The 16,229-nt window shown below is 40.3% G+C and overlaps 1 protein-coding gene across 5 annotated transcripts in view; it reads left to right on the top strand.

Moving 5' to 3' along the window:
• Window positions 1–6,569: 6,569 nt before the first annotated feature.
• LYN (LYN proto-oncogene, Src family tyrosine kinase) overlaps window positions 6,570–16,229 on the top strand; it is a 58,070-nt gene continuing 48,410 nt past the window's right edge. For 2 of the 5 annotated variants that reach the window (XM_071554510.1, XM_071554508.1), the window contains exon 1: window positions 6,984–7,087. Coding sequence is in view for 2 of the 5 variants with exons in the window: in XM_071554509.1 (XP_071410610.1) it covers window positions 7,407–7,425 (19 nt within the window). In the remaining 3 variants the exon portion in view is untranslated. Of the gene's footprint in view, window positions 6,890–6,983; window positions 7,088–7,346; window positions 7,426–16,229 lie in introns of those variants that run through there. The other 3 variants (XM_071554509.1, XM_071554507.1, XM_071554512.1) reach the window with 3 other exon arrangements.

Below are 16,229 nucleotides of genomic sequence, written 5' to 3'. Positions count from 1 at the left end.
GTTCAGAAACCCTCCACCATCCTTTTAGACATGCTGCACTACCATTTTGAAGACTCACCCTGAGATGGTAAAGCAAGGGGTTCTAGCAACAGTTAAGTTGCTGCTAAGTGCAAGAAGAGGTAAGTAGATCATCCGTTTTGATGAGTAGCTGATTCAGCAATTCCATTGCTTCAAATGGGCTCAGCAGCGTGTTTGTATTGGGCATGGCTGCACAGCATCAGGTGGGCAGGAGATATGAAAGACGTGGGTGCCATATGACTTGCCAGACCAGCCAGCCTGAGCTGACAACAGTAAAGCATCTGTAAAATGATCCACGATGCCTCCTCTCAACATTCCTGATGATGGAAAATTGTGCCAGGTCAGGAGAAAGGGAATAAAGAGATCACCGCAGCCATGTTGCTACTACAGATAGCATAGCCTTCCAACACATCTGCCATGTCCACAGAGGACATGGGCTGAGAACTTTATACGTTGTAGATGTCACCTCCCAACACACACAGGTAGCTATCACCTTTCTAAGCCCAGACTGATGGGTAACTTACCAGCAAAATGTAGGATGTTCCAGGTTTTATACACACAAGGCAATCTTCTTGATGCTCAGAGTTGCTGTAGTGGTAACTATTTTCTGTCCCAGGTAAGAGCTACTTCTCACAAACTCTGTGCAACAAGGGGAGGGGTTGTTAACTTTAATTGGTATCAAATATTCTCCTCAGTGCTACCAGCTTTGATTTCATTGACTCAATGTCCACATATGTTGCCTGACATTCTGTGCTGTCCCAGAGGAAAATGAAAGCTGGATGGGGTATGTGGATGCTTCATACTGCTGTGTGGCTGTGTCCAGGAATGGGACTACCTGCCTACTGCTACTGCAGCTGTTCAAGAGCAACTTGAACACTGAACTGCTCTTGCATGACAGCAACACTAATTATGGTCCAGTGCTTTTCCACAAGGAAATTTTATGTAGCAAATGCCGAATCCTGGAAAAGGAAAGCTACTCTTTGACAGCAGCCCACTGTGGAAGCTGCCTTATGAAACACCATGTTGTTTCTGAACTACCAGTTCGTGTGGTGCAAAACAGGTAAGATGCAGGCTGGATGACCATCCAGGCTGGTGACAGCAGGTGTGATGCCCCTAGCAAACAAAAATATCACCACTGTGTGATCTTGCTAATTTGGAATGATCACACATCTGCTCCTGAACTAGCCCAAATTTGTTCTTTCGGGTAATTCAATATTAATGATCACAGAACTCTGTACTAAATTTAGCATAAACTAAACACATTCTTTATTAGTGTGGGCAGCCTCTTCAGACCAGTAAGGGTATCTGCAAATGGCCACAAATCTTTGAAAGCAGAGGGCTGATGAAACCACTTGTTTGCAGCTCACCCTTCTCATTGACTACCCAAATAAGCTGCAAGAAACTCATTGGGCCAGCTGCTTTTCTTGGCTCTGTAAGGTGATATTCATGAGATTCAAAACAACCCTTTACTTGAGCTGTCATTTCTTTAGAAAGGCAATTGAGATATTCTATAGAGTGCACTTAGACCATTTTCAGTCTCCATCAGGATACTGAGGATACTGTCCCACCAACACAGCCTAGTTCATTCCAGGTAGTTCTCAAATTGGCTTCCAGTGTTGGACATGTTTTGATTCAATAAACAGCAATTTTTCTGCTCACAGTCATGAAACAAGTAGGAACAAAATGGGGAAGATTCCTATGTATAAAATAGTAATGGCAGGTGAATAAAATATTTAAAATCAGCAAAAATAAAAAGAGGATCTTTTATATTTTTCAGGATTTGTGTGCAAGGATAGCACTTTTTCTCTGTGCTATGATGAGTTGTTAATGAGAATTGGAAGTAACAAGATGAAACAAAAAAGGCTGAATTTAGTATTTATGGCCAGAAAATATCAGTGTAATAAAATTTAAGTGGTTGTGCATTAGGTGGACTGCTGTCTACAGGAAATATGACAGCTTTCCCAACTTTATTCTACTACGTATGTGTAGTGTTATTCTGAACAACAGGTCAAATGCTGTTTGAATCAATATAGGGGTTTGTGCATTATTCCTCAAAGTGCTTTTAAATATTTTCCAAAATTTTAGTCATAAAATTCATCAAGATTGTAAATTATTGTGCGATAAATTTCAAATAAACACAGTGGAACTACCATTAAAAATTAAGATTGTTTGTTTGTTTGTTTGCATTTCTTTGTAGTGTCGCAAAGCTTGTTTTCCCAGGCACTAAACTGGAAACAACAACAGGCACTGATGAATATCCACATATCAAAGTGCGTTAACTTCTTGCCTCATACCCAAAAGTAAAATTTATTTTTTATTTATCTTTGAACATACAAACAAAAGCAACCTATCTTTACCACATGAAGAGCACATTTCTTAGGATAAAATTTGTAAATATTTCTTTTACACAAGTCAACATGGCTTTCTCTAAAATAGTAAGTTACAGCAAAGGAAATTATGAAAAAATCATGTCAAAATATACTGGTTTTATTTTCTGGCAAATTTTTGGTTATTTTGTTTTCTACAATGATATTGGGTGAAGAGTGACTGTGTGACTTAGATTGCAATTTTTTTGTACTCCACTCTTCACTACTTGTTTAAAAATTGCTCCATCATTATAAAGTAGGTTGACAATTCGGACTTTGTCTACTTAATGATAATACCTTGAGGAAGAAATAATATACAGAGAAACACATTTTACCATGTCAACAAATTGAGAATGAGTTTGCAAAACTCTGGCTTATACAGTTGTCTCAATGTTTTAGTTTTACTTGTGTCTTTGCTCTATCTTTGCCTCTTCTTCTATAAAGAATTCAAATCCTTGTAATCTTTATTGTATACAAAATAGTCTTTCCCCCATTTTTTTTTTCATTGAATGAAGCCATGTGTTCTTGGGGTCTCTCTCAAATTGCTACCCTGTCTGTGCCACTTATGCTTTAATGACTATTATTCTTCTATTACTGCTATGATTATTCTGAGTTGTAAGGGACCCACAAGGATCATCAAGTTCAACTCTGAAGAGACTGGCCCAATATGGGAGTCAAACCCACAATTTTGGTGTTAGCACTGTGCTCTGACCACCTGAGCTAAGCTCAGGATATGTATTCAGGCATACTGTAGAAAGTGCTAAGCAACGAGATTAAGTAATATATAAAATATAGAGTGAAGTTTCCTACCTGTTTTCATTGTCCATGACAACACTTGAGTTACTGCTTAGAGCCACTGTTCTCCACAGTTTGTGCTACTTCCTGCTCCTGGACACAATCCAAACAGTGATCAGTAGCTACCTATACAGGTATGTAGCTGGATTGATCTGGACCCTACAGGTCAGTAATTAATAGTGCCAAGGAAATATCACTGGACATTCCTCTGAGTCTAGTAACAAATTGCTGGACTGATCTCTGCCTCAGGCCACCTACCACTCTCAAAAAAATTCCAGAACTGATTTGGAAGTTAACATGCTGTTGTGGTTTAACCCCAGCAGGCAACAGGGTTACACCCATACCACGCAGCTGCTCACTCAGTCCCTCCCCAATGGGATGGGGATGAGAATCAGAAAAAGGCAAAACCTCAAAGGCTGAGACAAGAACAGTTTAATAATTGAAACAAAGTAAAATATGAATAATGATAATGATGATAAAAATAACAACAACAATAATAATAACAACAATATAATTACAATAGTAATAACTGTAATGTAAAGGAGAGAGAGAGGAATAAAACCCAAGAAAAAACAAGTGGTGCCCAACACAGTTGATCACCCCTCACTGATTTATGCCCAGCCCACCCCCAAGCCATTGGTGGCTCCTTCCTGGGAAACTTCCCCCAGTTGGTATACTGAGAATGACATTCTGTGCTAAGGAATATCCCTTTGGCCAGTTCAGGTCAGCTGTCCTTGCCATCTCCCTCCCAGCTTCTTGTGTCCTGCTCACTGACATAGCCTGGGAAACTGCAAAGTCCTTGACTTAGGCTAAGCACTACTGAGCAACAACTAAACTGCAGTGTGTTATCAACATTATTCTCATTCTAAATCCAAAACAGCCAGCTGCACCAGCTCATAAGAAGAAAATGAACTCTATCCCATCAGAAACCAGGACACATGGGCTAGTTTGGTGTAGTCCCCATGTTCTGGATGCCAGGAGCAGACATGGACTCCTACATTGCCAGTTGGCCCTCATACTGGCTCAGTGCCTTGCAGCCTTGCTTAATTCAGCAGTGGAGACACTGTCTGGGAGTCAAATCATTGCAAAGCGGAAAATCAATTGCTGAGTGTGAACACTAACTGGCTAATGTGACTCACAGTCCTTCCTACAAGGACTTCCACTTCAATGACAAGCTTTGAAGTTTGGTTCTTGCCCCATTTTACAACACCCCTCAACTTTCTTGACCTATGATCAAAGACATTTAAAACATGTGATGAACAGCTGATCTACAGATGTCAGGGAGGCTGGAACCAGCTTTTTCCCCCTTTTGATGAATATATAATGAGAGAGAGAATTCCTTTTCTGCTTACAGTTTCTAAAGTAGATTTTGTACATATTCCCATAAGCAATGACAAGGATATACAAAACTATGATGCATTTCAAATTATACTAACAATTTGTCTTTGTTTTTATTTCTTATGAAATATATGTATTTTTTCCACTCTAATCCTCCTTCATATTAGTTCTTTCGGGCAGAACTGATGAGTTTGTAATATGCCTCCTCAATCTACTATTGCAAAGCAGCCTATTAAGGGTAATTTGGCACATTCTTATTTTTCCAAATTATTCACATTACAGGCAAGAGTGTGTTCTACTAGACTGATAGACCCTATTATGGACTTATAAAACTAATTTTTATTTTCACTAATACTTTGATAGGATAAGGTGAGTGTTAAACCTTGTGGAATCCTTAATAATGAAATGAAGAAATAAGGAGGAAAGGAGAGAGAACAAGACAGGTGTTAGATGTGTACACAATTTCTCCAAGAAGAAAGATACAATATCAAGGCACTTACCCTAGAAAGGAAAATGGAAACATGAGGCACTAACAGTGAACTTCCAAACAGAAATAGCTCATTTTATATAAACTTTTGGAATCCAAATCTTCTCCCCCTCCGCCCCCCCCCCAAAAAAAAAAAACAAAACAAAACCCCAAACCCAAGAAAACATATAGTTAGTCAGGTCTTTCCTTTTTGCATAAACTTTTCATAGGAAGAAATGTCGCTGTATGGCTTGTTTGTTTTGTTTGGGTTTTTTTGTTATTATTTTTTATTGCTTTATTATTTTTATTGTGGTTATAATTATTATATACCTTTACATAAGTTGGGGGAAAGGAGAAAATATTTACAAACTTTTTATAAATAGAACTTGAGGAATTCCTTACTGTCTCACCTTACAATACTTTTAGAGGCTAGCCTTACACTGAGTTATCTACATGATATTATTTTAATCATTGAGGATACAATTCAAAGAATACCAGAAAGTACTGCTCACTGCTTTTCAGTGATGCCCAGGGATATCCGGGACTGAATAAGAAATGTGACAGATTGTGGTTTCACTGCTCCTATAAACTGTCTCTTCTATGGGATCAAGCCTGTGTGCTGGAGACAGGACTGCAGCACACACTAGGATTGTGCCATGTGCACATCACCATGAGTGGCAGGCCTTTATAGCAGCACTGAAGATCTCTAAGTTCTGCTGGCATGACTCGGGTTCTTCTCTTAAACTCAAAGTGTGAGCTGCACTGAGCTACTTTCAGCTATTTCTTCGCCCCTTTAGAAGTCCTCACCATCTCTTCAGTTTACTTCAACTCACAGTATTGGTGGAGTTCAGGAAAATTCACAGAGGTATCTTTGAATATCTTGCATTTTGTACCACTTTGACTGTTCCCCAAACTGCATTCACTATCATCAACACTTTAAATGGAAAGCTTAAATACTTTTCTTCTGATATCCTGCCTTTGAAATCTCCATGACCTGAACTTGCCCATGTGGCAGTACACACATGACACATTGTATCTTGTAGTTCTTATACAGCTTTTCAGCCGCATCCTCTGGCTGTTATGTCCAGTCATTTATATTTCCTGTTTTGCTGACCTGTGAAATTTTTATTTTGCTTTGCATCAGGCTAGTAAATCATTCTTAAAAGAAAAATTGAAAGATAAGCTTACTTGCTCTTTGTTTCTCCCAATCCAGCCTCTAAAGGACCTTAGAAGCTGCTTATAGTGAAATTTTGGAGTTCAAGATGTTTTTTAGGCTGCTGGTGGAACAAGACAGCCTTTTCTGTTTTGTCTCTCAAACTAACACGATTTTATTTAGCTGTAACTTTTAGTGGAGGCTCGATGCCCTCATGAAGTTCACTCTGGGGCACAGAGACGCTCGCAGAGTCCCGACATCCCCGACACCCGCCGCATTCCCTGCCCCATCACAGCCTCCCTCGGCGCGACGCTCCCTTCTCCCGCCGGAGGAGCTGCGCCTGCCTCCCCACGGGGAGCCGGGGCGGGGGCTGCCCACCGCTCTCGCCCCGCACTCTCCTCGCAGCCCCACATGCAAATGGGCCCCGGCGGCAGGAAGTGGCCCGGCGGGCCGTGAGCCAACCGCGGGGCCGGGCGAGGCTCCTGCCCGGCCGTTCCCGTGTCCCGGCCGGCGGGGCAGCAGCGCCGCGCCGCGCCCCGCCCGCACCCGCGCCATCACCCGCACCCACGCCAGCGCCCGCACCCGCATCCGCACCCGCACCCGCACAGCCGCGCCCGGGACCCCTGCTCGGCGCTCGGCACAGCCCGCTCGGCGCCCCGGGACCCCAGCTCGGCGCCTCGGCACAGCCCGCTCGGCGCCCCGGAGCTCCCCGCGGAGTTCGCTCGCTGTCGCTCAGCTTGCGCACCCGAGAAAGTAAGTGCTTTCCCCCGGGAGCGGCGGTCCCGGCTCTCCCCGCTTCTCCCCCGGGGCGCTGCGGGCGGGAGAGGGGGGGTGTCCGCCCGGCCGCCTCCGCGCCCCCGCCCCGCCCCGTCGCGGGCACCGGCGCTTTGCCGGCGGGGTGCCCTCTCTCCTGCCCCCGCGAAGAGGTGTAGCTGCCGCCCGACCTTTCCGGTAGGACTGGATGGGGTCTTAAGGGAAATACTGCATTTGGGATAAAATAGTCCTTCGCAAAAGCATGGTTTATCTCATACCCCTTAGCCTGTCTTCTGTGGTCTGGAGGACTCGGGTGCCTTCGGGCTGTTTCGTGCCGGGAAGCGTGTGGAAGTAGCGGATTAAAGTCTGCAGTCGGCGTTTCAAGCCAAAGCGATAGTCTTGGCTGAGGTGTGGTGATGTGGTCCCTGAGCATCCCTTCTTACATGCTTTTTTCTAGGAGAGTAATTGCTGGTGTGTCTTCCAAGCTAAAGCTGCTTCCTCTTAATTGTATGTTCGAATGTACTTTGAATTAAAAGGTGAGAAAATGGCATTGTGATGTTTGCCGCGCAGTGTTTCTTGCAGCCTACTATTGTGTATCGTATGCCTAAGAAATGGTCTAAAGGGTGTTCCTCCTTAGTTTAGGACCAATATAGTACCTTCAGTAAAGAGTTTCTGTTGAAAACGCATCTTTCTAGTGTTTGCAGTGAATGCATTAGCAAGAGCTCGTCTTGCTGCCTTGCTCCCTTCTGTTGGCAATAGAGACCAAAAACTTGTTTAACCCGATCATATTCCTGTGGATATACAGAGGGAGCACAAAGCTGTTAATCTGAAATCTCTACTCAATATCACGTCTCTTGTCTTTTATTCCTACCTTTGTGAAAAGAGAAGTAGTCTGACCAATCTTAATGTATTTTAGCACACTGTAGTACAAATTGAAAATTGCATTTTTTTAGCTTGATTCCATAAAGTTACTGTAAGACTTTTGTAATTTAGAAATAGTAATGTTAGTTGCAAGCATCTGTAAAGTACAAGTGCCACATCAATGTGTCTTCACTCATCATACGATCGCTGTATAGTTATAAAAACAAAAAGTGGAAGATTTGTGTTGGGCAATGGCAAAGCTATGTTGCGAAAATGTCGCTCAGTTTTACCAAAAGAGTAGTAAAATTGCGTTGGTGTTTCCCACCCAGTATAAAGGGCAGAGTAGGTGTTACTTATGTGTTGAGACTTTGTATCTTTTTAATATGTACTATCAACAACACTCAAAGTATGGAGGAGAAAAAATGAACAGTTTTCTCTGAAAAAGTAGCGACAGGCAAAAAATCATTTAGATACTGGTAATAGGATGTTGGGAAATCCTGGGAAGTGGTTGAAAGTAATGAACTCTGAGATCAACTGATATCTCATTCTATGGATCTCTTCCGAGATTTATAGTTTTTTCTCTAGCTTTGTGAGTTATAGTCTAGTTAGAAAAGAATCCTTGATTTAATAACACGGAAATTTAATTTAATTGTGTGCTATTGGGATACATTATTTTTGAAACCATGATGGTGTAAATTGATCATCTTTGTACAGTAGCTGGCAGATTTGAACCTATTATTTTCTCTATTTTCGAGTAAATAAAGCCTTTTTCTTAAACAAATATATGGAGGACAAGGTGAAGTTTAGGGCTTTTCTTGTAAGTCCCTTGACCAGTGGAGTTGTGCAATGTCTCTTTCTGACAAGGCAATGAATTGTGAAACTTTCCAATACAAAGTTAAACCCCATTGCCTTTAAGATGTTTAGTATTCTGGTGTTTAATGTTACCCTTTTAAGAGAATTTCTATAAATGTGAAATTATTCCTTGCATTTATTTATGAATATGTAAGTATTTATGAACGTATAAGTAACTATTTCATACTTTCCCCTCTCAACTTATCTATGTAATTGAAGTGACCTATCTCCTCATGGCCATATTGACTCCTGTAAGTTTAATGACATCATAGAACAGCAAGTATCAGGGGAAGCAATTCCTTAAACAGGCAAATGAAAAAAAGTCCAGGGTCCTCTCAAACTTGGACTTTGACAAAGATCAGCTTATTATCTGATCTTCAGTGGGGTGTCTCACAAGACCAGAGATGCTACATCTGGCCCTTCTTGTGGTGCACATCAGGAAGCAACATTTGACCTCTCTGTAGTTATTCAGGAAAGTTTAGGAACTGCTGTATTTAATCTCAGATATTATCCTATTTCTATCACAAAAAGGAGCTGCCTATACACTGCATGTTATTTGGAATCGTAACAGAAATCTTTGTGAGTTTGGGATGAACGTATGTTGACCATATTTTTGTCAAAGGCCTAGGTGATCTGGGTAGAGGATGAGATCTTTCCTCCTTTCCATATGTGCATATTCTGAGGGACTGAGTGACTTTATTTCTTCACTCTTGGGGTTTAGGGAGCCCTTTGCAAAACTGAATGAACACAGAAGACAAGCAGATAAGGAAAAGAAAGAAAGAAAGAAAGAAAGAAAGAAAGAAAGAAAGAAAGAAAGAAAGAAAGAAAGAAAGAAAGAAAGAAAGAAAGAAAGAAAGAAAGAAAGAAAGAAAGAAAGAAAGAAAGAAAGAAAGAAAGAAAGAAAGAAAGAAAGAAAGAAAGAAAGAAAGAAAGAAAGAAAGAAAGAAAGAAAGAAAGAAAGAAAGAAAGAAAAAGAAAGAAGAAAAGCGTAGAGTGGGCTTTAGATGTAGACTAGGATTCCTAGCACTCTGCTGTAGTAACATGGCTGTATGCAGAGATGTTATGTGTGCAGCAACAGTGATCCCCAAAGGGTATGAACTCTCATGTGGTCATGCAAGAGATGGGAGGAGAATCCATGGGTCAGAGATCCTGAGGGTGGTGTGAGCTTTGTATGCAGGGGATGATACTTCATCTTGAAGCTATGGAGCTTAGTGTGTAAATAATTACACCAAACCATGTGACTCTGTTAAGTAGTATTTATTATAATTTTACCTCTGTAGAGTTTCCATCTCTAAGAAGAATGATTTTGTTCTGCAGAAAAAAACAGTTGCCCTGTTGAGAATTAGGATTTCTCTCCTGCTGGTCATATTCCTACTTTTCCCATTTATTTCTGTCCTCTCTTTGATGAGAGTGCAGGAGTGCTAGAGATGGTTTAGAGAGAAAAGCTTCCAGACTTGCTAAGCTATACCATAGGAAAATATATAGATAAAAAATTACATTCATATGAAAACAGTCTTTAGTGACATATACAGGGAGAAGGAGACTGCCACACCATAAACAGTAATGGTACCTTCTTAAAGATGTCAGCTTCTACTAATAAAAGACAAATGCAATGTAACTATCCTTAGTCTGACTGTTCTTAGTTTAAACTTCATTGTCCTTCAGGGAAGGATGAAAAGGTCGGTGCTTTCATATTTATTTTTGCCTGATTCAAATATATTTCCTGTTGACATTGTCATTAAATGCTGTAATTTCCGATACTGAATTATTCACGTTTGTGTTCAGCATCTTTCCTGAAAAATGTGGGTTCATGGTACAAAACACAAATGCAAAATTATTCTTGTCCTGGAAGCATTTCCTCCAAATATTTATGAGATACTTTATTTGTTCTGTGCCCTAAAGAAAGACTTGTAGAGGTAAAGAGATCAGTTATTTTTGTTAGCCAAACATTAAAAGAGAGATGGTATTTTGGCAGTAACACTTTACTTGGGAGAGAAGAAGGAGGAGACCAGGGAAAGGTGCCGGGGATACCGGGGATAATGGCTAGCTCTTATTCCTCTGGGGGGGGGAAAGGGCAGACTAGTACCATTAAGGCCAGCATTTGCTCTTCCTTAGGTCAGCATTGCCTGTCTTTTTCAAGCTGCTGGCATCTTAAGTATCTGCAATTGGTTCCTGTGTTTGTGCAGCTTACTATCTTACTTCTTCAGTTCAAAGGACTCAAATGATAAACAGTCTGAACAAAGTGTCCTTCTTCCTCTATGGTCTCTGCTGCATGAGGGTAGTTCTTCCTGTGGTAAATATGTTGCAGAATTTGCTACTTTATTTTGTTAAGGCCAGCTGTGATAGGAAATAGTGCAATCTTAGACTGGAAAATGTGATAGCTCACCTCACAGGCTGCAGTATGGGGTGGAGCTACTCTTCTGAAATTGCACTTTTTGCAGTTTTCTCTATTTTAGCAGACTGCTCCAAGGATGGAAATGCTAAAAGTTTGGAGGGAATGGATTCCCTCTGGGATGTGTTTTTACCTTCTCCTTCGTTGGTTTAACAGAAAGCTATTTAAGGAAGTTCATCAACAAAAACAATCTGTTAAGTGGGCTTTCTGATGTGACATCTACAATATATTGCTTTGCCTTTCATGTTTTTTTCATTAGTTTGTAGATAAGTGATACAAACCTGTTTAGTAATCTTTTTTAATGAACTCTTATTCAGGTTTTATCTTAGGCTGATTAAACTGAAGCAATATGGTATTACAGGAGTTAGTGCAGAAGTATATTTGTCTGCTAAGCAGGTTAGTTCTTTCCCTGTATAACTGTTCTGTGGGCTTAGAACAAAATTAATATCAAAAGTTAAAGAATATGTTTAAGTGCTATGTAATGATAACACATTTATAAATTAGTAGGTCTGACATATGACTGTTTTACTCTATTCAGACAAAGAAAATACTTCCTAGTAATATCAGCAAAGTAGGGAAATATCTGGATAGTAGCACATCTATTGAATTTATTGACATTGCTGGCTGGTGTATCCCTTACCAGCATCATGAGGCTTTCATTCATTAGATGTAGTGGATTGAAAATGGTTTTCTACAGGGCAGCCCCAGCCTTACCAGGTGTTGTGAAGGGATTTTTAAAATCCTTCAGTAAGTGCTCAGTATCCTGGAGTAGCTGTGATTCAGGTGTGGGTGGACGAGAGCTGGAGAACCAGGGATAAGTGATTGCCAGAGCTGGTGTCAGTGTCACTGAGGAAGTGAAAGTTTTTGGTAAACACACAGGAAGGGGATGGGCAGGAGAAAGAGGAAATCTTATATTGGATGTTCTGTGTTCAACTTGTTCAAAATACATTGCAAGAGTCATTTGAATGTGCTATTGTGGTGTAGCAGAATATGCAAATGGGATTCGAAGTACATTTTTGTAACTCCAGACCTATCATTGCAGAAGATCTGCTAAACTGTGCAAAGGCTAGAGAGAGGCATTACAGCCCACAAGGGGTGTAGGAAAACTTGCCTTTTAAGCAACTCTTCTGCTGTATTGCTGGTCTGGCACTTTGTCATCCTTTTCCTGTCCAGCTGTATTTGGATTAGCTTTGTGAGAGATTCCAATGGCTGTTCTGGCACCAGTGGAGAAGCACCAAACCAGACTGAGGTGAACATTAAGCCCATTTCTCTTGGTCTGTAGGTGGTTGATGGTTTCTGCAAGACAGGCAGTAGACAGCAATGCTCCCATTAACCCTGACCAGGAGAACTTGCCTCTTCTGAAAATCCCCCAATAAATTTCCCTGGGAGCAGTTCTCATCCCTCTGCCACAGTATTTGCTTATGTTTCTGAAAAAGTCCTAGATCCATGCTGCTTCAAATGTCTTCATCGGTAATAATGTGCTGTTTGTGGCTTTTTCTCCACACTTTCATGGAAAAAAAATGTGTTTCAGTCTTTACCTTGCTGTAGATAACTCTCTGCTGCTGTTTCCTTTTTTTCTTCTCCCATCGTTCTTTTATTTTGCAAGCATAATTTTGCTGTTTCTTTATTTTCAGGACTTTCAGTGGTATAAACTGTTTCATCTCTTGATTTAGGTGTCTATAGCAAATTTTCTTTTCCCCTTCCACTAGAGTAAGCCTCAGCCCCACTCATAATTCTATTATCATTTGTAATCTATTTGTGCTACCTTATCAGGGAATATGTGCCCAGAAATATGTAACCTCAGCTTCTTGAAGAGGTACAAAATCAGTAGAGTGCCAACCTGGCAGTACTGACATGGTCTTCAAAGTGTTTTAAAAAGGCTGTGCCTGCTTGAAGGGCAGCTTTGTACTTCTGTAGATGGTCAACAAGACTATTCTATCTAGAGTACAGTTAATGTGTAGGTGCAGTCTATCTTTAGAGACAACTACTGCAGTTTACCACATCTGATTTAAAATGGTGACCTCAATCTGACTTGAAATCTGTTAGTTTCTATGCTGAAAATGGTCAGTGAGGATTCTCTGTTGCCCCTTTGTCTGCCCTTCTGTGATGTGGCTTAGACCTCTGGTCAAGTGACATTTCTGTTACATGTGAGCTTTTCCTGTGCTGTGTAGTGGCACATGGAAAAGAATTTGGAGCCAGCACTGACCCTCCTTGTAAACACATCTGGTTCAGTGAAGCAGAGTGGATTTACCAGCATGTGTGCTGCCCTGTGAGGAAGAAACCAAGTCTTGGTGTTGTGGGGGTGTGGTCCTAAGACAATAGCTCTTGCTCCAGGATCTTGCTGTGCTCCTCAATGCTGGTGTGCCATACACTGACCCCACAGAAAGTGAAACGGAAGAAACTTAGCTTTGAGAAGGCCACTAAAATTCAGTGGAGCTCATGCCAGCAGAAGAGAGGTTTGGCTGATGGAGTGAACAAGGGGGAGAAAGGTGCTTCAGGTGAGATACTTCTGCTCTTGATGGAGCAATTAAGCAAGGCTGAGGGCATTGGATGCAAGTGTAAAAAAATGGAAAACTCAGCATAAGTTTATTCCAATCAGAGATGAGAGCAGTATTCTCCTCTGTAAGGCATTTACCTACCTTTAGATGAGTGAAAGGTCCTTTTCCTTACTTCTGCAATAAACAAAAATTCAAGATGGTTGGTACAGTATGACACAGGAAAGAAATTTCTCACTTGAGCACAGAATACAGTTTCAGTGGTGTGACTGTATTATGTTTATTACATATTCTGTATCTTGCCATACCAATTGAGAATATATGATTTCCTAGGGACTAGAATTGTCTTTAACATATTGGTTATCATACTTTATATTCAATTGTTTTTTCTACTTTTATCTCTCTGCAACTGCAGTCTTCCTTCTTCATTTGTTTCTCAGCATCAATGCCAATTCCGACTTCTTAGGGATTTTGGCCTCCTCTCCTACACCTTTTATTCTATGATTTCCTGGCCATGCCCAAATGATGAAGCAGTCTTATTGGTTTTTCAATGTTTAATACTGTGGAATTCAAGAGTAAGTTGTGGACTCATTACTATCCTGAAACAAATTTGGATAACCGTTGTGAACACTGATTTGTTCTTAGTTCTTGCTTTGAAAGTTATCTGCCTGGGCTGTGAGGGCTGAAGTCACATATAAACATTTGGGCTTGTGCAGCCTAAGACAGTTTTATAAAGTGTAGTATAACCACATGACCTGCCTATCAGCTATATACTTGATATGTGAAGTTACAAAGGTTATAACTAATGAGCAGCCATTATGATAGCAATCCTAGTGCTGTGAAATTCTTCCAGTCTGCAGTATAAATGTGAAAATAATCATTGTCATGGACCTCCAGTTCACCATGAGTGTAAATCTGCCAAAACTGTCATGCGTGCTACCCTAGTCTTGAAGGTCCATGTCCTGCCCTTTATGCAGACAGTCCTGGTGTGAGTCTCTCAAAGTCTGTAGAGCTCCTGCAAGCTGTGTGCTGTCACTTACATGATCAGAGTCTGGTTCAGAGGAACAGGCTATGGTTGTAACTGCTAGGTCTTTGTCTGCTGTTGAATGCAAGGCTTTTGACCATTCAGCAAGACTAGAAACAACAAAAAATACTAAATGCTGTGCAGTCCTGTGATGATGTGTTGTAAATACAGAAATGTTTGTTATTTTCAGAGAAAGAAAACAAGGAATGTGAAGGCCAAGTCAAAATAGTAGCAGAGGACAAAGTATTAAATCAGTTTTTGAAAATTAAATAAATTAACATATTGAGCATATACAACATGCTTCCTCAAGTTAGTCCTCTGCTCAGATCTTCTATTTAGTATAGAATAATGTCTCTCAAATGTAAAAAAGCTTTAATCAAGTTAATATACTTGCATAGCTGTTGCCCCAGTAATTTGGTGAATTATGTGTTCATTCTTGCCCTTGAGAAAGACCATCTGTAAATACATATATGTGTTTAAAATCAAAGGTCTCCAGCTATTCCTTACAAAATTTGAAGCTAGAACAATCAACTGAACTGCCACACCAGAGTTTCACAACCCATCCCCAAAAAGTTTTCAGATTCTCTCACTCCTCTGTGAAAATGGAAAGAATGTACAATATTTTTGGTTAACTTCAGAGAAACTGCTAATTCATGCTCATATGTTGAAGAAATATGAAAAACATGCTTAGCAATCTGTGTGTGAATTCTTATTCATGTTCATTCAGTGATATATTTCCTTCAGTGATCCATTTCCTTTTTCACTCTTACTGTCAACCCAGCTTGAACATGTAGTTTTACAAGATTTTAGTTAGAATGTAATTCTCTCTTTACACAACAGGTTTTCAGACATGAATGGTGAAATTTTGCTGTCCCTCAGGACATGTTTTTTGGACGTAGGTGAAGTATACTATTAAAAAAAAATCTCAAGAACTACATCTAAAAACATTCAAAAATTGCTCATCATATAGCTCTTCTAGTTCTATTTATCATGTCTGCAGCAAACCATTGTTCAGATGATATAATTTGGTTGCAGTTTGGTTGCAGCAGTAGCTTGAAACAATTTACTAAGCTAGGCCAGAAATCAACTGCTACCTTCCCAGTTTAGATTGATGCCCTTGAAGAAATATAATTAACACATAGTTAAAAATTATGTATAAAATAAACAAGTTATGAATAGACTTTTGTGAAGTGCCAGAACTTGGAGGACATTCTTACACCCTTGAAGTTAAGGGAGGTTCTGCTACTTAACATTCGTGAAAACAAGACATGGTGATTCCTCCCAAAAGTACTTGCATAGGTAGTGTTGAATGTTGTTCTAGTATCCCTGTGAAGATTAAAAAGCACCACATTTCATCTCTTCTAGTGTAATTTACTGGCACCAGATTTGACGCTCTCTGATTTTTTTTTTTTTGAGAACTCTTGCAACTTCCTCTTGCAATTTAAGAAAACTTGTTCTAGGGTTGCGAACTTCCAGGAGGAACTGAGTTCTGAGTGTTAAATCACGCTGGCATGAATGATTTAATGCCAAATTTTCATCTGAGCATAGAATTCATTCCTCTTGAATCCATATTACATATGCCAGTACAATGTCCTGTGTTTAAGGAGGATTCTTCTGTGTATATCAAGTTCTCTACAGCTAATGAAACATAATGAATGAAAAACAGTCTGCTGGAAAAGTAACTTATTTTGGAGCTCACATATATGCTTGGTGTTT

The sequence above is a fragment of the Pithys albifrons genome, chromosome 4 (genome assembly GCF_047495875.1).
Source record: "Pithys albifrons albifrons isolate INPA30051 chromosome 4, PitAlb_v1, whole genome shotgun sequence".
Taxonomy (NCBI): domain Eukaryota; kingdom Metazoa; phylum Chordata; class Aves; order Passeriformes; family Thamnophilidae; genus Pithys; species Pithys albifrons.
Note: the sequence above shows the minus strand (reverse complement) of the source record. Positions and strands in the feature narration are given on the sequence as shown.